Raw genomic sequence first — 24,060 nt, 5'->3', positions numbered from 1 at the left:
GAGCATAAGAACAGTGGCTGGTGCTCATTTCTTTTTTTTAATTCTTGTCATTGTGGCAAACTGAGCCTTTGGTTAATCTCTTGTGTGTGTAAACACTGGAGTAGATGGTCTAATGAAAGGAGTCTCTCAAAGAGGCACACAGTTCAATATGAAACCTGACTGTCTGAAATAAGACCAGGATACAAAGATACAGACATATAGAAAGACATCAGTGTGTGTGTGTGAGCTGGGTTATATGAAGGCAAAATAGCACCCAGGAAACTAATGCTATGAGCAGTGATGTTGAATACATAGCTAACAGTGGGGGATTAATAATGATTAAACACTGTCATAACATCATTACTGCTGAAACGTGCAGGAATCATGTGGGATTTATAAACCTCAAACATTCAGTGAAATCCACAAGAAAAGACAATGCCATATTCGTATCATGCAACTTATAAACATATAGAAACACCGTATTTATCCCACACATATCACAGGCAAGAAAGGCACACCTGTGCACAAGCAGCATACGGCTGCTAGATACAGAAACTAGCATGACTGAGAATGAGCTATCTAGATGAAGAGTGAGATCGGAGAGTGTAATTTACTGACACACCAAACAAGCTAAGCATATACACCTGTAGTATAAAGCACTGCTCACACTCCCACTCCCACCAGGGCAGGGACTCCAGCAGTCCTGCGACCCCACACTGACACCTGGTGGCTCTACAAGGCAGCATCATCACAACGCAACAGTCCCAGCTGCTCTTGTGCCCCGGAGGAGCCACACTGTCATCCTCGCACTCTTCAAAACATCTCCCTGCTGTTTGGTTTTCACAGTGCTATTACATACGTTTGTATTTTGTCAGACGACTACTGGACCTGGAGCAGATACAGTAAAAACTAAAATAGTGTAACCTGCAGCACAGACAACTACATCAGAAGATTTAAGGACAGAACTTTTATTGAACAGCAATTGGAACACAATACTTTTATTTCATTTTGTTTTTTCCACATATTCATAAACACCCTCCTTTTCATAGAGACTTTGTAGATGGACAGTGGGGTGGGGGTTCTTCTTTTAAAGTGCTGTAATGCACAGTTCCTCTTGGAGGAAGACAACAGAGGCTGTGGAGGGAACTCAGCCCCCAGAAGGACTTCGAAGTCCCCAGATGCATCATAAGTTATGTGATGTTGTAATTAACTTGTTGTGCTGGGGGGGGGGGGGGGGTCTGTTATTTATTCTAGTGTATCTGTGTGTGGCTTCTACTTATTGCATATCAGTGAGCTGGTTCATGAATTTTTTTTTCAGTGAATGTGTAAAGCACAAATCTAACATTAAAATGTAATAAACTCTCACCATAATCATAATACATCTCATAATATCTAAGTTACATTCTTATATCTGATTCATTTAGATTAAGTAGGCGATATACATTTTGTGGATAACTGCTGATGGGTGACATAGTGGACACCATCATGTGGGACCTGTCATCTCAGGCCTGTGGAAGTTTTACAGACATAGATAAACTTTCTCAATCAACGTTAATCTCAATAAACAGCTCCACTGAAATAATTCAGACTTTGAAAAGGACTTTGTCTGAGTATAATCAATCTTGTGCCCAATAATCCTTTGTGCTTTCTTTGATTGTTTACACTATCACTGTCATACATTTGGTGTTTTACAGCTCCTCTGCATTAACCTGCACCCCCGCCGGGAGAGTACATGGCAGAGGACTGTGACAGATAGAAGGAAAGAGGGGAGAGAGCATGGGTCTGACAATCAAAGAGAAAAATACCGCATAGTCACACTAACAACTACACATCAACTACAGCACTACAGTCAGACACACACACGCAACATACATAACCAAATGCACAAGGTCAGTGAAAATTCACAGCTGAGTAAAACAAAATGACTTGCACAACATTTTTCAAGATTCAACCAAAAAAAACAAAAAACAGATCAAATAAATCTGAAAACAACGAGGGAGGAGTTGGGGAGCGGCGTCAAAAACAACCATGTAATCTCAACAACAGAAAAATAGGCATTATGATCACAATAACGGCGTGTATGAGATAAACTGGCAATCGGAATCTTGAAAAAACTACAACAGTAATTTATAAAGATGAGCTGACACGAGTAGGCATGTCTTTTTTGCCGTTTTCATGCGGCTCAGCTGTCATCTGTCTACATGGCTGGAGGTGCCAGCCGATGTCTAGCACTTCTGCTCTCCCTCCCTGACCTATGGCTTTCAGTTAAGACATTGATAACGCTGAGATTTGCTAGCATGTGATTCAGTCACTCGTTTCGTTCTGTCATATTGCAGCTACCGCATGAAAGAAGCACCATTCAAAAAGACAGATGTTAGATTTACAGTCTGATGTCAGCAGGTCCCTATTGGCCTTGTCCAGGCAGTATTTCATCTTATTTCATTTCCAGAAGTAGTGCCATAGGTCATTCACTTAAGACTACATTTCTATCATCATTTTATGATGCTTCATTTGGTCCTAGTTGATAAAACTGTAGGAAACAGGACAATAGGCTGACCCAACTTAACCAACAGCTCGGGAAAAATTGCACCTCCAAATAAACATCCTAGCTCTAAACTAGTGTTCCCCTTTGCATACAGTAAAAAAAACCCTCATCAATATGCTCCATTTTAGTTCAAATGATGTTTGCTGCATTAAAACATGTTCCTTCATTTGATATGTCATCATCATAACATAAAATCACCACAATATGGATTGAGGGGGGAGCTGGAGAGGTAGGTGTGCAAATAAGCCATCATGTACAAAACAAACAATAAATCCTAAAACATAAAAGTTCATATCATCTGCATATGTACAATATAGTTAAGGTGGATACTTTGACACAGAAGAAACAACACATAGAAATATATAGTGCTATACCGCCTATAGAAAGGAATATTGATAAATAGATCTCACTCCCACAAATGATAATACACTGAAAAGTTGCATTGCCCATCTACAGTACAACAGTACAAATGATGAGCTGCTGGAACAGTGGGAGCGGGCAAGGAATGTGATTGGATAATGCACATCAAAGTCACCTTGATCTCCGGCGAGATAAACCAATGGCAGGGCTTCAGTGTTGTGATGCATAAACAAGATACTGCTTTCCCAAGCAGCTTAAAGCAAACAAAACCTCTAAAGCAAACAAGCAGAGATGTTTGGTTAAACTCATAAAACACTGAAACCATTGGTTAAATCTTCTGATAAAGAAATGTTTTTCATTAGCTCTTTGGGTCCTGCCACTGAATTCAAGTTTGGACAAAGAATTTAAATTGAGCGTGAACTCATCTGTAAACAATAATAATCAAATCTAAAGGGTTTGAACGGGTGGATGACTGTACTCGTGAGACCTCAGCACGTGATTTCTGATTATTTGTCAGCATAATTTCTGAATATCTACTAATAATCTGGCACTGTATTAACATTACTTTCAATCCATTTAGTGTTTACAGCTAATGCTTTCATCTGAATCCACATGGAATCACGCAGGGCAGAAAGCCAATGCTGCACTGCTCTCTTTGGACTGAAATTTTAAAGTGCACATTTTTAGCCGTAATCCAATCTCTGATGTCATGGCAGCTGTTTTCCATCATGCGTCTGTGAGATCACTGATTGGGGTGTGGCCAAAAGTACATCACGCTTGACGTCAAGTCGAGGTTAAACAATGCATACATGTAGTTCGGTTGTACACCGTCTTTTTAATCTAGTGTGTGTGCTATGAAACACAAGATATGTTTAACAGAGGCAAAACAGTCAAACCCATTGTTGTAGCACTAAATATCAGATGGAACTGGATCTCTTTAAAAATCCAAGGAAACCAAAGTCTGCTCGACGCTGAATGGCTGAGTTCATTACAACCACTAACAGGAAGGGATGTGGCTTCTCAGGAAAGATCATAGGGGGTGTGCTGGTATCAAATCAACACATTCCCATTCTTTGTCTGAACCAGAGGCATATATTTTGCTGTAATTCTAAATATACTACATTTTAAGACATAAGATCTGGTGGAAATCTTTGAATAGAGTAAAATAAAGTATGTGCATTCAGCTAGTTATGGTTTATAGTTTTCAGTAGATTGCTGTGGTCATTCAGTGGCTAATGCTGTTTGGAAACATAGGTACTGCAGGGCTTGCAGAACTGCAGCAACCAAGGGTAATACACCAACTTTGAAACTCAACAATCATATTCAAAACTGCAATAAAATGTAATTGTAAAGCAATATTCCTTTAAACTTAAAATGATATGTGTGGCTTAATTTCCAGAGAGCTAGCTGAGCATGCCTACTGGAATTTTGTGTGCCACCACAGGCAGCTTGGCAAACAAAGGCTCTCTCCGACACTATTTCAACATTCAACATAACAAATTTAAAACAAAATGTACTGATCGGTCGTGCCTTGACCCATCGAAGATTTCTTTCAGAATGAGATGAATCCTCACACAGGTGGTGTGATGCATTATGGGGCGGGGGAGGGGGGGGGGAGGGGGGGGGGCAAAAAGGAGGTGCTTCTTAGTTGTCTTTTTTAGGCAAGAAGCTGAGGATAAATTCACCCACTCCCAGGAAGTAGATCACCTGGGCGATGCCAAAAAGAGGTGCAATGACCAAGGCGCGACAGTAGGCTCCCTTCAGGAAGGCTGATGGACCTTCGTTACGCATGATTTTCCTAGAGAGCAAATAGAAGCTCATTATAAAAAGTGAAACATACAGCCAGAACTAGTTAGATATGGTAGATATGGTGTTGGTGGTGTTTTATCTCTACCTATTTTAATTTGTGTTTCTTAATAATCTGTCAGTTGTATTGTTTGTTAGTTCTGCTGCTGAGACACTTTTGTGTGATAACACACTTTAAATAAACTTGTCTTGACTACACAGACAGCATCACACATGCTGCAGCAGTAAAGACATAATGAGGTCACCTGATACAGTCAGTCACTCCGCTGTACGTGTCTTCTGTGCTCCCTCGGTTCAGGGACTGCAGTCTAGTCTTTATCACTGCAACACACAGAGCTCAGGTGAATATATAACATCAACTAACGGTGCACGCATTGCTGTAACAATGTTCACAGTCCCACTGCTCACCATCAACAGGGTTGACTGCCACAGCCGCTGTGCTTCCCGCAAGGCAGCCTGATAAAAACGACACGTAGAAAGGAGAAGGCCCATCTGCACCTTTTTTGCCCAGGTTATTCAGGTTCGCAAAAAGGGGGAAATAGATGATGGAGAAAGGAACATCCCTACAAAAAGAGAGAAATAAGATGATCACAGTAAATCATGAGATGTTCATTACAGTTGGTTGGAAAACACTGCTTGCTATCTGTTTTACCTGAGCAATGTGGCACCAAGGCCTTTATACAGCCCAGCAATGCCCTTTTCCCTCAGTAATTCTCTAGTGAGCTGCATGGCTGTTGGAGACTTGGTCTCCACAGCACCTGCTGGCACCGTCTCTGGCATCAGCTTCCTCTGAGCCGCTATGAAGCATAACAAACACAACATTAATAACAAATAAAAAGGTTCATGTAAAGCTACTAGAATCATCACACAATGTTAAGAACAGGTATGTGGGCAGACATTTTGAATCCATAACTAAGAAGAAAGCACAAGACAGTCGTTGTAATATCTGACATGACCACATGAGGCCACTGTTCGTCCAGTTTATGACCCACGCTTCATTCTTTACTAAACCACCATCTGGATTTTATTTCCTCTTACCAATTCGTCCAGCATCTTGGAGCTGGATTTTCAACATCTCCATAGGAGTTGTGACAATAACCTGCAACAAAACAAAATAAAGGTGTCAAGAACAGTGTCAGCATATGCACACTGTGGACAAATCCTCATTACTTTTCCATCCATGTTAATGCAAGTAACATTAAAGTACCAAGTGTGTCAGGAAAAAAGTGTGTCCAGTGTAAATCTACTGGCTGAATGTCTAGTCTTACTTTCCTCTGGAATACACGCAGTAGTAACTAGTTAACGGGATTAAGGGTGAGATGGCCATGTTCACCACAATCTTAATCCAAGATCTGCTACACAATCTAATCACGTACACTCTGGCTGGAAGCCTTTGCCCTCATTGACAACAGGCATTTCCCTCTGACTCACTTACTCAGTGCACAAGGCCAAGCACTCTCACAACCTCTTATCTGATCACTCAAACCTAGCTGCACGGTGTGTCGCCTGCTAACGGGACAACATTTCAGTAATTAAAAATCATTCATGAAAGTGGAGCTTTACAGGTGACATTCAGATCACAGATAACAGATAATCTACAGAGACAAACTGCAAGAATGTTTCTGCAACTACCACCTCTCATTTATTAAACGAGGCAGTGGCTAATTCTAGCTGCAGGCTGTGACAAATGAGGCAATGGCTGAGGCCCAGTGGTTTGTATGCATGCTGACATTGGCAGCGCTAAAGGCAGCAGTTCCAGATGGAGAACAGGAGGATGCAATTAAAGCAGCACCTCACTCACTCACTCACCTGGCATGTACCTGCCCCACACCCAGCCAGCATCTCTTTGAGCAGAGTGAGTTTTCTGAAAGAGAAGATAAATAGCAAGATCAGAACGAGACATGCGCTAGACTGACAGTGTGAGCGGCAGACAACTTTATTTCTGCAATCCTCGAAAAGGAAGTTGTCACCACCTGCGCTGGTGACGCTAATCTTTGTCTCCCATATCGACACGTCAGGCACAAGGGTAGATTAATAATTCACAAGGTGAGCGGCTGGGCCAGACAAGTCAAACATTCATTAGGCTGCATGTTTGTCACCATAGTGATGGAGATCGATGCCCCAGAAAACTTTCAGGTTTATCTATGCAGACAGTGGGGAGGGGGGACAATGGGTGATGGATTTCAGCAACGCCAGGTGATGGTTGCTAATGTTTGACGTGTGACACCATTGCGGGCTCATTTGACTTAACGTGATTTCAGACAGGACTTCTGTTGATACACATACAAGTAATTCTGTATTTTTAAATCAGGCCGTTAACAAACTACTACGAAAGGCTCTGTGGCATCGGAGGAGATGACAGAACGGTGGAGGATTAAATAGAGGATTGGTGAGAATACAGACAGCTAATGTGTTTGGTTACATGTTAGTAAACACGGCCGTTAATCACAGTGTGGATGAAGGGAGAGGTTGTGTGTGTCAGTCAGCCTGTCAGCACTTTCATGCCTCACCCATCCTTGGAGAGGTGATGCCGGAAGAAGTCGTTGGCAGCCAATTTGATGGCTTTCTCTGGCGTGACTAGTGTTAAGTTCACCGCGGCTCCTGGGAGGATTAAAAGGACAGAGAGCAAGAAAGAGAGAGGCAACAAAGAAGGAAATGACAGAGAAGGGAGAGAGAGAATGAGGCAGTCTATAGTGGAAGATTCTTCCAGAAAATTGCCTGTACCGGTGAGGCACAGATCCCTGTTTTAATGCCTCTAGCCTCACTTTGAAGCTGAAAATAAGAATCCTATGCAACCTAACAGTTTTTTTAATTGGTCTGACACTTCAGTGAGCTCATACATCACAAGAACCTTCTTGATAAAATTGAAAACTTACCTCGGTACATCCCAAAATAACCTTCTGACCGGATGGTCTTAATAAGGCAATCTGACCTGCAACACAAATGCAACAGTTGTGGTGTGTTAGTCAAAGTGCAACCTAGAAATCTGATGACAGTCTGGGCGATACTACCGATGAGTATTGACTATAGCCCAAAAACAAGAAGTTTAAGACTGTAAAATATATGTAAATATATATAAATATGACAAAGTCAGATACAGAAACTTCATACATGCTGGTGTAAAGGCGAGATCCATTTTGCTGATTTTGCAAGCGAGTCTTGGCCAGGTCAATGGGAAACACACAGGTCACTCCAATCAGGCCAGCGACACCCCCATTGATCAATTTGGCAGGCAAACTGGATGAAGGTGATGACCATAGAGGAAAAGACAAAAATATCAAACATGAAAGGTCAGTAGATGATATCAAGGCCACAGTGCTTCTGTGTTACAGACCTTTGTAGTCTTCTCACATTCAGCTTTACCTGATCTGCTTGTCAGCCATTTATGTCAAGCCCCGGCTGGTCCAAGTGTCAGTCTGTCTGTTAGCTAGTCACTCGATGGTCGTCCTTGCTCTTGCTGTTTGCTGCAGTAGTGTGTTGCTGTCCAAGTAAGATTATGTAGTCTGACTAGGCCTTGTCCTCTTGTCTCCTTGCAATTGTTGTTAGTTCAAGTTATCAGGGGATATCTGTAAAGAAACAGGAGAAGACCTGTTCACATTAAACACTCTCGTAAAGTGCCTATTAAGTTCCAAGAAAACAGATCAGTACATTTCATAAGTTGTACTGAAGCAATGTTTCCTTCAAAAACATTACAACATAGATTTGCTTTTAGTAGCAAGCTGTTGCACCACCTAACATACAGCAGAAACTGCCAAATACTAGTTTTAACCCAACAAAATCAGTCAATTAGAGCAGCAACTGATTGCTTTCATTATCAATAATTAATCATTTGGTCTATAAAATCACAATTTATTTAAGCCCAAGGTGGTGTAATTAACTCGCTTGTCTTGTTACATTACGTTCATTTGACACTTCTGTCCTGGGAGACACAGGTCATGAAATCCAAAAATCCAGTGCAGTCAAAAAAGCTTTGACAGAACTGACTGACTGAATGAATGTCCATGTTAAATTTTAAAAATGCATATTTTTCTATTCATTTCAACCCTTTGTGTTTTTCTCACCCAAAATTAAGCTTTTCCAAAATGTTCTCTCTAGAGCGGGTGAATCCTAAAACGCTGGCTTGGTATTTTTCCATAGAGGATTTGCAAAACTGTTGCAGTATGACAGTAAGAAGAACTTTCTGACTCTTCTCCCAGGTGTGCTGTGGACCAAACCAAATACAGCCCTCAGTTACAGGTGGGGTTGCAGGTCGCCAGCATTAAAGTTTGGGTAGACAGGTTATTTCAGAAGCATTTTTTGTTATATTTCTCTTGAAATCCTGACAATCTACAAAATAAATTGCTCTGACACAAAAATGAAAAACATCTGGTATCTGTGGCTGTCACAGGACTGTAATAAGCACAGCAAATCATTTCATTTGGTCTGAGGGAGGCCTGAAGGGAGAGGGTGGGGTTTTGTCTATGAGATCATTCTATAATCTACCTGTCCCTTGCTAGTTCTCCAACGTTGCCTATCCCAGCTTTAAGTCTTGGGGGACTCTCTGTCCACTGTATGCTAAAACTATTTCTGAGCAAACAGATAAAATACATCTGGAGCAGCCAAGATGCTCCCTATTTTTGGTAAAGAATGCCCTCAGTGTGAAAAGATGCTTCCCATTTCCCCTTTCCTACTCTCCACCCCCTTCATCCACCAATCACAACCTGCCTCTGTGTGTGCAACCCGCCTCCACCTTTCTCCTCCTCACCAGCCCTCCCCCATCATTTCCCTCAGTCACAAGTCACGACTCTCAAACTCAGCTTTTCCCTCTCAGATCTATGCTGACTTGTGGGTTTCTTTGTGCGCCAGTATCACGCATTCCTCAGACTCCGTTTCAGAGAGACTGCACAGCATGCGTGGATGTTTAGGGTTTCAGTAACTGTATTTTGGCATGGAAGCAGCTGTGGTCTGGTGTGTTTAGTTTGGACAGGGACTTGAGGCCCACGCAGGCTGCTCCAGAGGTGGAGGAGGGAGGAAAGGGGGTTTTCAGAGCAAGCCAGCGAGCCGCTTCTCTGGTCTCTGTTTGCTAGGTTTTCTCCTCTCTGTTCCTCTGAAGCCTCACATAGCCTCCTTCACAGCCCTCCTCCACCGCTCATCTCCCTTTAACAGTTCATCAACTTCACCATTTTCTCACCCAGCAGTGATATGAAGCCCACCTTCTCACTTTACTGCATGCTACTTTTGTTTCCTTATTTCCTGTCACAGACTTCCTCTTGGAAATGTAGTTAACTCCACAGTCAGCACACTGATTTCTTTCTTTCTCACCACTATTTAAAGAAGCATATATGTTCTGTTCAGTAATAGGACCTGACGAGAAAATACATGGGTTGTAAAGAGCATTGCAGTCTTGCATGAGTCAGCCATTAAGCTGGCATCTCGCTCCTTCTTTACAATGCCTGCGGCATTACTCGTCCATTTCATTTCATCCACACCATGCAACCGTGTCTGCACCAGGACATTTATTTGACCCACAGCCACAGCCTGGCTTGTCTTGTCATGACAATTGGAGTCTGTATGGAAAGAACTGGCCTCAAGTGTGTTCACAGCACAGATGCATCACTCATCTCCAAGGAATTCCTTTTATTCTCACAGCACAAAAATAAATAAATAAATAAATAAATGACAACCTGTCCAGACTCCACATCCCAACATCACTTTAAAGCATGCAAAGGACTGCAAAGTCATTTTTCAATTCACCAAACAATTAAACAATAAAGTTACTTAATTATATAATAAATAGGATAAAACTTTTTTTAAACTGAGTAAAAACTTTAAATTAAACTAGCCAACCACAAATGACTTCAAACATATCTCTCTTATGCGCACACACACACACACACACACAAACACACACAACACACACAAATATCCACATGGAGGTCATATTTTGAGTTTGTACCTCTAGAGCAGATAAGCACTGATGAGTAAACAATAGTCATGATGATTGTGCAACTTGGCTGCCATGCAGAACATTTAACTCACAGCTCAACCCCTCAACCCAGGCCCCTAAACTCACTATTGGACGCGCTTGATTAAAGAGATACTAAAGAGTCCTGGCATCAACTGAGACAGATAACAGCTCTGCTTTTGACCCTTGTTCATCCTTTCAACTTGAACAACCGAGGCAATAAACACTGCTTTACAGACGAGGACACTGATAAGTTATGTTCACCCTTGTCAGTAAAGCAGCGTTCAAACTCCTGTCGCTGGAAGGTAAGGTAATTACATTTTTTTTTAAAAACATGTTTTAACTTAAAATATGAAATTACAAGTTCAAAGATCAATGTTTAAAGTGAATTGCTTTAACTTTATCTAAGTATTGTATGTAATGATCCAGTTCATGTAATCCTGCAAAGGTGGGAAAGAGGGTGTCAGCGCACAGATTTACATCCCATTTATGAATGACACTAAATGTTATAAGAAGTGCAATAATGTAAGAGAATAATGTATCAAGCACAGGGACAATTATCATAAATAGGATATTTGACTTAAGTATTTTGACTCACCTGAAAAGTCAGTTGATTATTATGTTATAAAGGTATTATGTAGTAGAATACCGTACACATGCTCTTAAATCTGTCTGGAATTAGCTTCAATACAACTTCTTCAGTACAAGATCAAGTGAATTTTTGGACAATTTAGATGTAGATTTTTGTAGCCTTTTTCCACTTCTTTTAATATATTTTTTCTTCATAAAAGCACTACATTCAAGAAGACGAGAAGCTTTTATTTCCAAAAATACAAAACAGTATGTATGTTGGAGGTGCATTAAAAAGCTGGATCAGTGCTAGTATAATTAAGAAATTATGTGGGAACAGCTAGACTTCGCTTCGACTAAAATGTTCCAAGACAAGTCTCAAAAGCCTTCCAAAAAGATAAATATAACCCTGCAGTAACTGAAAATGCACACCAGTTAATTCCCTATAAAAATTCAATGCAAATTGTATACATTTCATTCAAATCAAACAGAGAAAGTTTTACCTTATCTGTTACAGCTCCTTGACTAGCTCTCTGTCCATGAGCGCCATACAGAGTAAAGGTCTTGCTGACTAAATGACAGTGACTTTGGTGAATGACAGGAGGAAGTGAACGGCTACATTGTTGAAGCACCCTGCTAGTAAGCAGCACTCTACTCACGTGACTGTGGCTGGTGAAAAAGAAATGGAAATCACATGGGTCTTCCTCATTAGCATTGGGAAGGCTGTTGTTACCAGTCCATCTGTCTCACATGGTCACTGGTTTGATCAACAGAGGAGCTGCATGGCGTACTGTTGCAGACACAAGTGTGTTCCTGCAATCCTCTATCAGTGTAAGTACTTCTCTAAGCTGCAAAAGCACCAAATCTAATATACAACTCAATCTGTCCACTTTTACATTCCTTCTGGAGCCATTATATTCTAGTATTAAAAGTATTAATTTGTGGGTATTATTTAAGACAGTATGGGCTAGTATTATATGACGTTTTTCTAGCTCGATATTGCACTTATTAACTTACTAATTTCAATTATTTCTAAAAGGATTGGGTTTTAAATAGTTCTCTGCAATGACATATATATTTCTGCTGTTTTTCTATAATAAAACTGACAGCTACTATGGTGGTGTTATCATGCCTTTTTTCAACTACTGGTTTATAAGATGCACTCTATTTTTGGAAGTCTACAGCAATGTACAAACAAGAGGTGGAATTTGTGGTGTCACAGATAAATCTGATTACTACTTCCTCTACCCTACAGCATCAGGATTATAAACCTAATGCCTACTTATGAAAGCTCTCTCCTGCACTGAGTTCATATTGCAGCCATTAAACCTGCACAGTAATGTATTGTTGTAATCACCGGCTGTAGATCAGAAAAAACAAGCCGAGTTCAACTTTCAGGCAGAAATAAAAAGTCCCTTCAGTGCAGAGAGGTGGTGTTGTGTTTAATCCCTCCTCTGACACCACTGGTATCCTTGGTGCCCCAGTTTCTAAAGTCACCTGGGGGTTTTCTCATGCATCTCCTGTTTTGCCTCCCTCTCAGCTTTCCAACATCCTTGATAGGAAAATAGTGATACCTTTGTGAGTGGACTCTTCTTGGAATGAAAGCCAAATGCAGCATTGAAGCATCTGATTACAGTCTGCAGATTGCAGTGCGGCCTTGAATGTCGTGGAGGACTGTAACTTTCACACAGCAGCACAGCATCTTCTTACAAGCACGGCTATGCATCATTCGGCGTGCATTCACCAGTGACATTTGGAAGTCCTTGCCTCTAGGATTTTAGCATGCTTTCAGGGAACGCCATATGCGTGTGGTCCTGCATGCAGATTAAATTAACACTATGTTGCTGTTTTTTACCGAACAACATTACATTGGTATTACAGCCAAAAAGGTACAATAGATCCATTGGAAAGCTTGCGATGTCAACCTACACCCAAGAATGGCTTGCCTCATTAATTATTTCAAGGCTGCACGAATGCTTTACTACATAGGGCTTGACCTCCTCATAACCTTACCAATGCACTGCTACCTCTGTGGAGGGGGTCTTTTAAAAGCATGCATTGCTGTAAGTTTGCACGTCCTCTTGGCATCTTGCTCAGCAGTTAAATGTTCCCATAAGTGTTCTTTTGGGGAGTTTGGGGCCTAAGCATAGATGAGGGGGGAAACAGAATAAGCAAGGTGGGTGAAATAGAAGTGGCCTTTTACCATTTAACCATTCAACTGAAATAACCAACTAACGTTATATGCAGTACTGTATGTTTCAATTCCACCATAGGATAAAATCATTTTGTAAATAGGGTATATTAATAAACATACTATATAAAATGTACAAACACAGCCTATTCAGGGGGTAACAGAATAAGCAAGGTGGGTTAAAGAGAAATGGCCTCCGGATGGCAAGACATTAACGTTAATGAGGAATCATTCTATTGAAAAACTATCGCGGCTTCCTTTCATCCTGTGTTAAGAAGTTTCAGTATGTTAATGTTTAGCTAGCCTGCCTGTCAGAGGTGAGTAGCTTCACTTTTCTCTCCCAGTGAGAAAAGGAGGTGGGTAAAGTGGGTTTACCCTACACTACCAACATCCCTGCCCACATTTTAATTAATTAACGATACACCCTCACTAGCGTTACAGAGCGGCAGAGGGCGGCCGCCGTGGCCGCTTGCAGGTCGGAGAGAAATTCGGTCATTGGTCCGGTTCCTCAATGGTAACATCCACAACCTAAATAAGCAAAATAAATCCATACATACCTTGAAACTTGGGATAAAACGTTTGCCTGTAACACGTTAATGAATATCCGTTAACGTTACACTCGTGCTCTACGGCTCGTCCGTTTTATGGGTAAAATATGACAAGCGCATTAACCGGCATATTAAAAGCCGTAACCGTTATTATTCATAACGATTATGCCATAGTAGCTTAACGTTACATTTAAACATCAAAAGGATTTACAGTTAACGTTAGACCTACCGTTAATATTGAACCCACCATATGTTTAACATGCTAGGTTGGCCACATAACGGAAAATGATATAACGTTAACGTTACTGCCTCTCATAACGAACCGACAACCCCACATACAGTCACATCCCGATGTGAAAAAACGTTACAACTAGCTAGCTTTTCGTGTCGCGTTTTCTCCATTATTTTTAAATTGTACATTTAGCTTTCACGTTATTATATTATTACCAGGTGAGATTTTTAAACGGGTGCACACATTTTCTGAATCAGCCACCCGCCAACCAACAACGCTTTAACTGCATCCCGTTATCTACATACCACATAGAGCCGTTTCCGTTATCTCTCCCGGTGTGGTTGTGGTGTGAAATCAAAGCCTTTATACTTTATCTTTGGCTGACAGACCGACAATAGCTAACCTGCCGGTGTTACTAGCATTTAACTCCAGTGGAGGGAGGTAGAGGAGGTGGGAGTGAAAGCGGGGGGGGGGGTAGAGTAGGACTCGAATAATAAAAATAAAAAAAACAGAAAAGGGATTTAAAAGGGCCCTCTAGTGGTAGAAGTACGGACACATATTTTATTTGTAGTGTAGGTTTAGGGGTGGGGGATGGGGGCCGGCGTCATCGTGACGACTCATCTCAACCAGATGACCTTGAACACCAAAATAGAAAAATGTTGAAATGTTGGGGATGAGGAGCAGCCATACAGTCTATGGGAGCAGCATGCAGCAACAAACGTGTTTAAAACAACCAGTGACTCACCACAGAGGAAGCAGAAAGCTTCACACATAGGTGACATTTCTTTATCTCAAGGTTTTACTACAAATAGATAAATAAAAAAAGCATACATACATTTAAAAATGTGCTGATATGCTTGAGATTGTGCTGCAGCCACGTTGGTTTCTAGGTGACCAAAGGCACACAAGGAGGAAATTTAATCAACCATAAAAATGGCCTCCTCTTGCACTTTCAGGAAGTGAACCAGGCAGCTCCCAGGGCTCTGCCTCTTAATGCTGTCCTGAACAGGTAATAGTGACTTCAGTAGACTCATTAAGACTCATGGTAAGTCAAAATAATGGAGGTACGAAGTCAAACCTATAAGATACTAAGTCAATAGTTGTGACTTACTATAAACCAAGATTTTGACATAGTGTACATTATGAGATGCTGACTCATTTATGAGATGTTGCTGTAATTTAAAATTGAGGTAGTAAATCAACATTATGACATACTAAGTACATTTGAGTATCCCAAAATTTTAACTTACCATGAGTATTTTCATCATATATAACATATAATTTCTTCCCTTTACCCGTCTTGCATACTGAGACATATTTTAAAAAGTGGAAAACACAAGCCACAGGCTCTTCTTGCAGTTAATCCTTTTCACCTTTCTTCTGTAGGTCTTTTGAAAGGTGCCACCAGCTGGTAGCTGGCTATCATGATTGTGTTGCAAGATTTTCTGTACTCCAGCACAGTTGTTTAGACAGCAGGATGAGATGACGGGGGCACATCATAAACAAACAGGTTATTCAAGTGTAAGTCAGCATCTGCACCCAGCGTGGGTTTATCTACTGCTGGGTTTCACTGAGGGAGGAGCTCTCTGCTTCCAGGCCCACTCTCCTCAGTGACTCCGAGTACTTTCTCCTTCCTATACTGACAATGTCCTCAATTTCATCTGCCAGGTCTCTCCTGCTGCTCTCTATCATAGCAGCCACCAGCCTCGACACTGCTCCTGGTCCTGCGTGCCTCTGTCCACGGGCCCAGAGGAAGAGCATGTCCAGCACCAAGGCTCCCAGGTTGTCCCTGGTCAGGAGAGCAGAATATACACAAGAAATTTTACATCAGCTGAACTGAACATTAACAAACATACTATATGAAATTTGCAAACAGTCTATTCGTGTGTTAGTATTATATTCTCCATGCAGTTGGAAGATAAACCATGTATACATTATAGATAAGTATTAATCAAATCTTGGAGCTTAAGCTATGCACCACTTGTTTCCAAAGGAAAACGTTTATTGGACAACTTCCATATAATACACAAAACATTAAAATGGCATGTTATGACTTCTTATTAAACAGGAAACCATGTATGTATACTTTTACGTAATGAATTTTTCTTCCACCTCCCTGTGTCATGACAGGTTTTGTGAGCCTGACTACTGAGTGTGTGTCTGTGTGTGTGTGTGGGGGGGAGCATCAGTCTGTGTGTAATCTCCTGCAGTGTCCCAGATGGCTTAGTGATGGCTGTGCAGATTAAAACAATCAAAATTCTCTACCATTTCTCTCCTTCGGTCACATTGCATCTCACTCTATCCTGTTCCCTTTGAGGCTTTGGCTGTGCTAACACGCAAGCACTGGTTACATCATTCATGCTTTAAACAGAAAATGTACATTTTCATCTTTATTCTTTCTCTCATGTTTATACATTTTACTCCCTCTAGATTATGTATATTAAACCGGTCTGGCTGAGATAATGTTGGTATTCTCTAATAGGTTTATTTTTATTTTCTCATTATAATTTAGCTCTGCTTTCATATGAATGTGCACCTAACCTCTTAAACTCTATAACGGTTCATGTTTCATAGTAGTTGAAACACCCACAATACTTTCAGTTCTAGGCAAGATGTCAAAGTTTCCAAAGACATTCCAAATATTTTGTAGTGTTACATTTTGGCAATGTGGCATCTCAGTCTTGGCCTGAAAGGACCAGTGTGTAAGACTTAGGGGGATATTGGCAGAAATAGAAATGGAATATAATATTCAGAATTATGTTTTCATTAGTGTATATAAGTGTATATTTCAATAGTGTAAATAAGAATCGTGTTTTTGTTACCTTAGAACAAGCTCTTTATAGCCCTTTATGTATCTAAAAAGGGAGGGGGTCCTCTTCCAAGAAGTTCGCCATGTTGCACCACCATGTTTCTATAGTAGCCCAGAACAGACACACCAAGCATTGGCTCTAGAGAGGGCCTTTTGCTTTTTTTGTGACTCTAGTGGCCTCCTGAGTTTCTCCTACACGTTTGGAACGGGAGGGTAAAGGTAAGGGTTATCAGTTGGTTGCAATCTGCAACCTCATCACTGGATGCCACTAAATCCTACGCACCGGTCCTTTAAAATAAACGTATAACTGTGCTGAATTTAGATCTAAAAAGCAAGTATAGGACAGCTTGTAAAACCAGTTAGTAAATCAGAAAATATCATGACCTGTGAATTACTGATACTGTTTTACTGAATTTTGGCTAAACATGATGCAGTATGTAATTCCTACCTGTACTTGTACTGGATGCGGTCCAACTCCTGGTAGCTTAAGCCAAGATTGATGCCAATAACACGCCAGTCCTGTCCTATCTGAAGAGAGATGGACAGCAGGTTGGCTTCTGTCAGGTAGCCGCTCTCGGGGTCACCAAGGTTCAGAGGAGGATGCTGGAGCTCTTCCATGATGAAATTATTTTCTGAGTTTAGAGCCTATGACAAAAACAGAGAGGAAATAATACGTGCAGTGTTTCACTCAGGTTTTTATGTTATTTGCAAATAACAGCTAACAAGCATTATTTTGTTACTTTAGTTGGAAGAAATAAGCATCTAGTTTAGATGCTAAATAATAGTGTGTATAGGAGGAACACTGGACATTTACATTTCTAACCAATATAGTCATGTTCAAATATTATAAGGATACATCCAATATTTTAACAGGTTCATATGAATTCATTTACTATCCAGAAATACAAAAATATGAAATATATTACATGAAATAAGGAAAACAAGTATGTCACTTCAACTGACAGGAAGTCTTAACGGCAGAGTTGCAAGCCACTGGCTGTCAGGTCCTTTCCTCTTTCTCGCCACTTCCTCTGGCAGATTGCTGGGAATCTCCCCTCTATAAAAAGACACCTGTAACAGACGTCCAAAACATATTTTCAATGTGTTGTCCAAACCATGCTTACAGACTGATTCCTGGGACAAAACAACAAGTGCATTTCTAACTGGCACTAACGGGCAGCCACGGTGAACTGGTACACGTTACAATGAGTAACAACAAAGGTAGAAACATCCATACAATGTTTGTATGTGTTTGTATGTGTGTGAATGTGTTTGACCTGTTTTTTATATGTTCTATGGTTTTCACTCAATTCTATAACACATTTTGAGGCTGTACTTCTCAGTATTAACTCTTTAACATAATATACATATGACGTACAGACAGGAAACACAGCAGAAATAATTATTTCCAGTCAAGGCACTTCCTTGTCTGTTGAATACGATGTGTGTCTTACTTGTCCCCTCACAGGCCCCTTCTGACCCTGAGCTGGACAGATGTATACTTCCTTCAGATTCTTCAGGCTGGAGTAAAACACAAAACACAGTCTTCCCTCCGTACAGTCTGGTCTCTCTGGAGAAAACAGGAAAATACTTCTTACAAATAGCTCTTTAAGGACAATTATTACACAACAGCACCTCATGAGACCTTGGAAGGAAAGGGAGCGGGGGGAAAAAACTGTTTATTTAAGATAGAGCCGCAAAGAGGACTTCAGACCTGTGCTGATATCTAAGCCCCTCTCAAAGCCGGCGAAGAACTGCTCTCCTTCCAACAGGTCACACAGGTCTGAAGGCTGAGGTCCTTCATATTGCTCTGACAAAGACTGTACTCTGCCGTCCACCTGGGTGAGGATGCAACACAATCACTGTTCGGTATTTATGCAGAAAAGTTACAATGGAAAACACCCATGATGAAGTCCATTTGAATCACACAGAGCCGACACCCTAAAGCAGAGGCTGAGAGAAGAGGGCTGATATACAGATGATTCTTGGTGTAAGAAGTTATTTTAAACTACAGCATAGAGAGGAGAATTACAAACCTTGTTAGAAGGTAAACACTGTAGCATAACTTGTGAGGGGTCAGTCTTCCGCTGGAGGACGAGGAACTGGACTTTAAACTGTTTCAGCCTCTGATAGACCTTCCTGACCACCCCACTAACACAGCGCTGAGTGGTGTACCACAGCCAGTACCTGTGATGATGCACAGAGGGATGTATTAATACAATTTAAAGATATAAATCAAACATACATAAGGAGAATATATTATAAAAACTTACCAGGAAAAATGTGTGACGTAGAAAATGGCATACAAATGGGTGACGTAGAGGGACACTTGCGATGTAATGTCAGTCCAGGTTTGGGCGCTGGGGTCTCCATGTAGCAGATGCAAACATGACATATCAACTGTATGGCCTGCAGAATCTCCAGACATGTTAATACATGCTAATACATTCTGTTATAAACATGTATGAAGGTATAGGTATACGGCGTATTTCACCTGTTACTCCTGAAGGCAGAGGGACCTGAACTTTGATAGGCTGCAGGAAATCTATGCTGGGAGTCTGAGAGAGGCAAAGGAGAGGGCTAACGCTGGCCTGAGGATCACCACACAGTGCCTGTACCTCTGACACAGATACCTGCAGCACCTACAGAAAGAGAGACAAACTAAAACCTTCCACAGATACCGCAGTGACAAACTTCCATAAACTGTAGTGCTACCTGTAAAGTTATAGTTCGGGTCTGCGTGGTTGAGTCTGGAGGGAAGTGGAGCTTAATTCCCGGGTCAGAGCTGGACACCAGCAGGGCTCCAGTTGGTGTAACAGAGCAACTGTCCTTTATTGGCCGGGACACTGCCATAAACCAGGAGAATTGTCTCACTGCGCAGCAGGCCAGCTACAGGTGTATCAAGAGGTCATTTTTTAGCACTAAATTTATAATTTGCACAACCAAGACAAAAATAAAGCTTGAATACAACTGTAATAAAATGATTTTACAGTGGGAGGTTTTATACTTTACCCTGGCAGGACGTCCACCAGGGTGACTGCTATGGCTCTCGCTTCCTCTCCTCAGAACAGTGGGCAGAGTGCTCCACGACTGTCCGTCAAACCTCTGCACCACCACCTCCCTTCTTTTTTTCCGACGGTACGGCACACACACCTCCACAGGCTGTAAAGATTTCAGAGTTGAAGTACACTTCAAGTACACGTCACGCAGGTGCAGGAAAAATGGAACAAGAATAACTTGCGAAGGATCAAAACAAAAAAGTTCAAGATTCTGTATGTTTTCACAATTTTGCACTTCCATAAAATTAAGGGACTTCTGAGAGCCAGATTTAAAAATAAATTATCAAAATCTGTGCAGCAGAGGCAGAGATATCCTGACTTTTAGTCTCTGTTGGGTAAAGTTCCAAAAACACTGAATCCTGCATTTCCCAAAAGGGAACTTGATAGCATTTCCTTTAGATCATCCCTACCTGGTAAAAGCCCGCACCTCTTAAACTCCACATCTTCTGTAGATGTATGTAATGCTATTGATTTGTATCTAAGACCAAGATGAGATAACCCTAATGACATCACCATGACATCATCAGGGTTATTTTTTCTTGCCAACACTCCTTTAGACACTATACAACAGTTTTTCCCATCTCTCATCATACAACGGATTTTCAAGTGTAAAACCGGTGTCCCTGTGAAAGTTGTACTTAAATCCCCGCCCCCAACCCTTCCTATATTTTATACCTTTAGAAAGGTAATTCCATGAGGACGAAGTTCCAGTGGACGACTCAGTAAGATGTCGTGCTCCTCCAGCCACACCCACTTTCTCTCTGGCCTTTTCTCAACCCACTCCAGTCTTTTGGCTGTCACCAGGCACCCCGGGGGGAAAAGCAGCTCAGCCCCCCCTGGGAGAAACACATGACACCCAGCAGACGAAACACAGAAACTAAGGAGCAAAAGGAGCATCTTTAACCTTAACCTAGTCAGAAACACCTTAATTGACAACATTACTGCAGAGACTAAGAAAATATTCCCGTGCTGAAAGTGACACTGTACCTGTGCTGATTAAATCCGAGGTGTAGCTCTGGAATTTTTCTTTCTGCCTGTTCTGGTAAAGAAACAGCGATGCAACAGAGTGAATATGCTGACAGCAAATGTAACCACTGTATTAGAGCTGCAACGATTAATCTAATAATCGATTAGTTAAATTAAATGAATCGCAAAGTATTACGATAATTGATTAATGTTTGAGTCATTTTTCTGGAAAAAAATATCTGATTCGAGCTTCTTAAATATGAATATTTTCTAGGCCTGGGTGATATGGAAAAATTTTATACAATTCAATATCGATAGGTATAACGATAAATGTCAAATAATTATTCTTTTTCAAGTTTCAAGGCTGAGTTTTGCTTCTGAGTGAAAGTTGAAGAAACCAGATGGTTAATTGTGGTTTTAAACTATTCTTTATGGTCAGACATGACAAACAGTGGATGATTTAACAAATCTGAGATAGAACAGTCAAAACATTTTATGATAAAATCTTTTTTCAACAAATATACATGAGTAAAATTAAGTAAAATCTTTTTTCAATCTCTTTTCCTCAACAAAATAAATATCTTAATAGAAAACTTAAGTGCTAATTCCTTTTTGATCCAAATGAATTATATCAAATGTTTATTGAACATTTGTTATATTGCTATTGAGGAAAATTATATCACAATAATTCTCATTGTTTTATTGCCCAGCCCTAATATTTTCTGGTTTCATAACTCCTCTGTGACAGTAAACTGAATATATTTGGTTTGTGGACATAACAAGACATTTGAGGACGTCATCTTGGGATTTTGGAAACACTGATTGACATTTTTCACAATTTCTTCCCCTTTTCACAATTTCTTCCCTTTTTTTTTCACTGCTCACCAGGTGTAGGAGGGAGAGGAGGAGGGGTTGGGGGTTGTCCCAAAGGATTGTCACGCACATCTATTTTCAGCAGAGGCAGTTTGTTCAGACCATTTGGGATCAGGCGGAGGTCATTGCTGTAGATGACAAGCTCCCTGAGGGAGAGGAGAGAGCCTGGGCAACAAAGAACATGAGGGTTACATCTTTTCTTTTATTGCTGGATTCATGAATTTTACTCACATGAAACAAAATGAGTCCTCCAGTTGATTACTGTAAAGGTCTTTCACTGACACACCCTCTCACCCTTACACTCTTACCCATGCTCTCTGGCAGCTGCTTCAGCTTGTTGTGGCACAACTCCAGCTTAACAAGCTCCTCCAGAGAACCAATTTCATCAGGTAGTTGCTGAAGGAGGTTATGTGATATATCCAGCGTCTGTAGGGCTTTCAGCTGACCCAGACTCGGGGGAAGAGAGACCAGCTCGTTCCCAAGGAGGGAGAGGTAGGTGAGGGAGGACAGCTGGCCTATGTCAGGAGGCAAAGCTGAGAGGTGGTTGTGACAGAGGAGCAAAGAAGACAACACGGGCAAGCTGAGAAGGCAGGATGGCAGACAGGAGAGCTGGTTGAAGGAGAGATCCAGGTGCACCAGATGAGAAAGTGAGGAAACAGATGTGGGCAAAGTGGTGAGCAGGCCAGGCAGCGGGTCACCTTGCGAGTCATGAAAACGGTGTCCTTGAATTACACAGAATAGTGTAGTTAGAAGCCAAAATATTGGAGCAAAGCAAGGAAAAACACATCCAGATTATAAAGTACCTTTGTATCTAAACATTTTGCCAACAAGCAGCTAAAACAATGGGAAACTGATCAGAAAAGTACCCCGAATAGTCAGTGAGCGCAGCTCTGTTAGATGGGGTAGGACATCCAGTGCGCCATCCAGGCCTGGTTTATCCTCAGAGCCCAGTGTCAGGTACCGGAGGCCCCTCAGCTGCCCTGGGATGGACCCCCAAAGCAGTGGCAGTACAGCTGCTCCTCCCAAGTAAACATCCAGGGTCAGCTTTGTATTAGTCAACACAGCTGAGAGCTCCACAGAGGGAGGCAAGGGTGGAGTCAGAGACAGGGTGGGCGAGGAGGAGGATGAGGAAGAAAAATCGGCATGATGATGCATGGAGGAGTAAGAGGAGGGGAGGGTTGATATGGAAGGACCACAGGTGTCCATGAGGCTGGAGGGAGACACGGAGGAAGCCTCCCTCTCTGGCTCAACAACTTCTGTTTGGCCATCAGACATTACTGGTCCAGTCTCCCTCTCTGACTGCTCCTGATCCTGGTGCACAAGTCCTCTCCAGAGCCTCAGAGCCAAAATGTCTGTAGAACGGTCTGCAGCTCCACCTTGGGATGTTGTCTTTAATGGATTGCATGCAGATGTCACTTCTACTTCTTCAGCCTCAGACCTGCCTGGCTTCAAAATCCAACCGGCTGCCAGGTCTCCATCCTCATCATCAGGACCTGCTGCCCCCTCCTCGCTGCTTCTCTCCATTGAAGCCACTGTTCATAACACTAGACAGCTCCCCAACAGTTGCCCATTAGTTAAATACTGGCCCGAGGTTTTCTTTCTGCATCATGACACGACTGGATACGTTCATTGTCATTAAAGCCAGATGGAGCTAAATGACAGCCATGACAGGCGACGAGGAGCGTTTTACTTGACATGTTTGCTAGTGTAACATGGATGTTACAGTGACGTTAACGTTAGCTATTTACGTAAATGTTGGCTAAAACAACATATCTAATGGCCTTCGTGCCTACATTAGTGACCTTTATGAGTCGTTTCTATTGTTACTTACTAGCTAATGAACGGTTATTTACTTAGTAATGTGTAATATTAGTCTCTGGGTTAACCTGCTTCTCCAATCCGCCCTGTATCTCGATCCCACTCTGCTTACTTTTACTTCCTCATGTCCGCTAATGTTTTTAAAGAAAAGGCTTTCCGTCACAGTGGCTCGTTCGTTTTCTGCTACGTCGCCCACCGACGGACGACGGGAGGAGTCTATCCGCCAGTATCGATTTATAATTAAGGAGCCCCGCCTCTCCGGGTGTTGCTGTATTCTAAACCGACCGCCTCGATGAATGCGCCGCCAAAGTTTCAACTCAGGGCGGGACAGTTGTGTCAACGTGTGCGCTCGCTGTCAGT

General features: G+C 41.6%; 2 protein-coding genes and 1 long non-coding RNA gene across 7 annotated transcripts; 1 reads left to right on the top strand and 2 right to left on the bottom strand.

The window, feature by feature from the left end:
- Positions 1-926: 926 nt before the first annotated feature.
- slc25a22a (solute carrier family 25 member 22a) lies at positions 927-11,867 on the bottom strand. Of its 2 annotated transcripts, none has more exons than XM_038707012.1 (11): positions 8,752-8,952; positions 8,054-8,256; positions 7,802-7,927; positions 7,567-7,622; positions 7,201-7,291; positions 6,500-6,554; positions 5,729-5,789; positions 5,343-5,487; positions 5,099-5,253; positions 4,936-5,011; positions 927-4,682 (listed from the first exon to the last, which is right to left on the bottom strand). In XM_038707012.1, exons 2-11 carry the CDS (start codon positions 8,071-8,073, stop codon positions 4,529-4,531), a joined length of 939 nt encoding a protein of 312 aa, XP_038562940.1. In that variant the 5' UTR covers positions 8,074-8,256; positions 8,752-8,952; the 3' UTR covers positions 927-4,528. The 2 variants fall into 2 exon arrangements, with proteins under 2 accessions (XP_038562940.1, XP_038562938.1); XM_038707010.1 differs by lacking the exon at positions 8,752-8,952 and adding an exon at positions 11,708-11,867 and having other exon boundaries at positions 932-4,682.
- Positions 10,741-16,437, top strand: LOC119894326. Of its 2 annotated transcripts, none has more exons than XR_005442901.1 (5): positions 10,741-10,944; positions 11,806-12,035; positions 15,132-15,184; positions 15,562-15,696; positions 15,844-16,437. It is a non-coding gene; the product is annotated as an uncharacterized LOC119894326 (long non-coding RNA). The 2 variants fall into 2 exon arrangements; XR_005442900.1 differs by having other exon boundaries at positions 10,742-10,939.
- On the bottom strand, positions 14,696-23,835 carry pidd1 (p53-induced death domain protein 1). 3 transcript variants are annotated; one of them, XM_038707007.1, is made up of 15 exons: positions 22,749-23,835; positions 22,191-22,604; positions 21,895-22,047; positions 21,031-21,082; positions 20,719-20,920; positions 19,997-20,146; positions 19,700-19,873; positions 19,479-19,626; positions 19,258-19,393; positions 19,021-19,171; positions 18,699-18,822; positions 18,439-18,554; positions 17,948-18,055; positions 17,433-17,629; positions 14,696-15,964 (listed from the first exon to the last, which is right to left on the bottom strand). In XM_038707007.1, exons 1-15 carry the CDS (start codon positions 23,404-23,406, stop codon positions 15,730-15,732), a joined length of 3,018 nt encoding a protein of 1,005 aa, XP_038562935.1. In that variant the 5' UTR covers positions 23,407-23,835; the 3' UTR covers positions 14,696-15,729. The 3 variants fall into 3 exon arrangements, with proteins under 3 accessions (XP_038562935.1, XP_038562936.1, XP_038562937.1); XM_038707008.1 differs by lacking the exon at positions 14,696-15,964 and adding an exon at positions 17,150-17,176; XM_038707009.1 differs by lacking the exon at positions 14,696-15,964 and having other exon boundaries at positions 17,497-17,629; positions 17,911-18,055.
- Positions 23,836-24,060: the final 225 nt, after the last annotated feature.

This window comes from Micropterus salmoides, unplaced genomic scaffold, assembly GCF_014851395.1.
Source record: "Micropterus salmoides isolate LMB-PRFRI ecotype aquatic unplaced genomic scaffold, ASM1485139v1 Ms_hic_scaffold_8, whole genome shotgun sequence".
Lineage (NCBI taxonomy): Eukaryota > Metazoa > Chordata > Actinopteri > Centrarchiformes > Centrarchidae > Micropterus > Micropterus salmoides.
The sequence above is the reverse complement of the archived record's forward strand: the minus strand, read 5'-3'. Positions and strand labels throughout refer to the sequence as shown.

What these genes read in the sequence shown, in the direction of transcription:
- slc25a22a (XM_038707010.1), bottom strand. Translation starts at nt 8,073, where the DNA reads ATGGCTGACAAGCAGATCAG. An exon ending in TTATTTTGGGATGTACCGAG is followed by an intron (nt 7,292 to 7,566) that starts GTAAGTTTTCAA and finishes TAATCCTCCCAG; the next exon opens with GAGCCGCGGTGAACTTAACA. An exon ending in GGAGTGACTGACTGTATCAG is followed by an intron (nt 4,683 to 4,935) that starts GTGACCTCATTA and finishes TTTGCTCTCTAG; the next exon opens with GAAAATCATGCGTAACGAAG.
- pidd1 (XM_038707007.1), bottom strand. Translation starts at nt 23,406, where the DNA reads ATGGAGAGAAGCAGCGAGGAGGGGGCAGCAGGTCCTGATGATGAGGAT. An exon ending in TACGTCACACATTTTTCCTG is followed by an intron (nt 19,172 to 19,257) that starts GTAAGTTTTTAT and finishes GCATCATCACAG; the next exon opens with GTACTGGCTGTGGTACACCA. An exon ending in GGGCTTAGATATCAGCACAG is followed by an intron (nt 18,555 to 18,698) that starts GTCTGAAGTCCT and finishes TGTTTTCTCCAG; the next exon opens with AGAGACCAGACTGTACGGAG.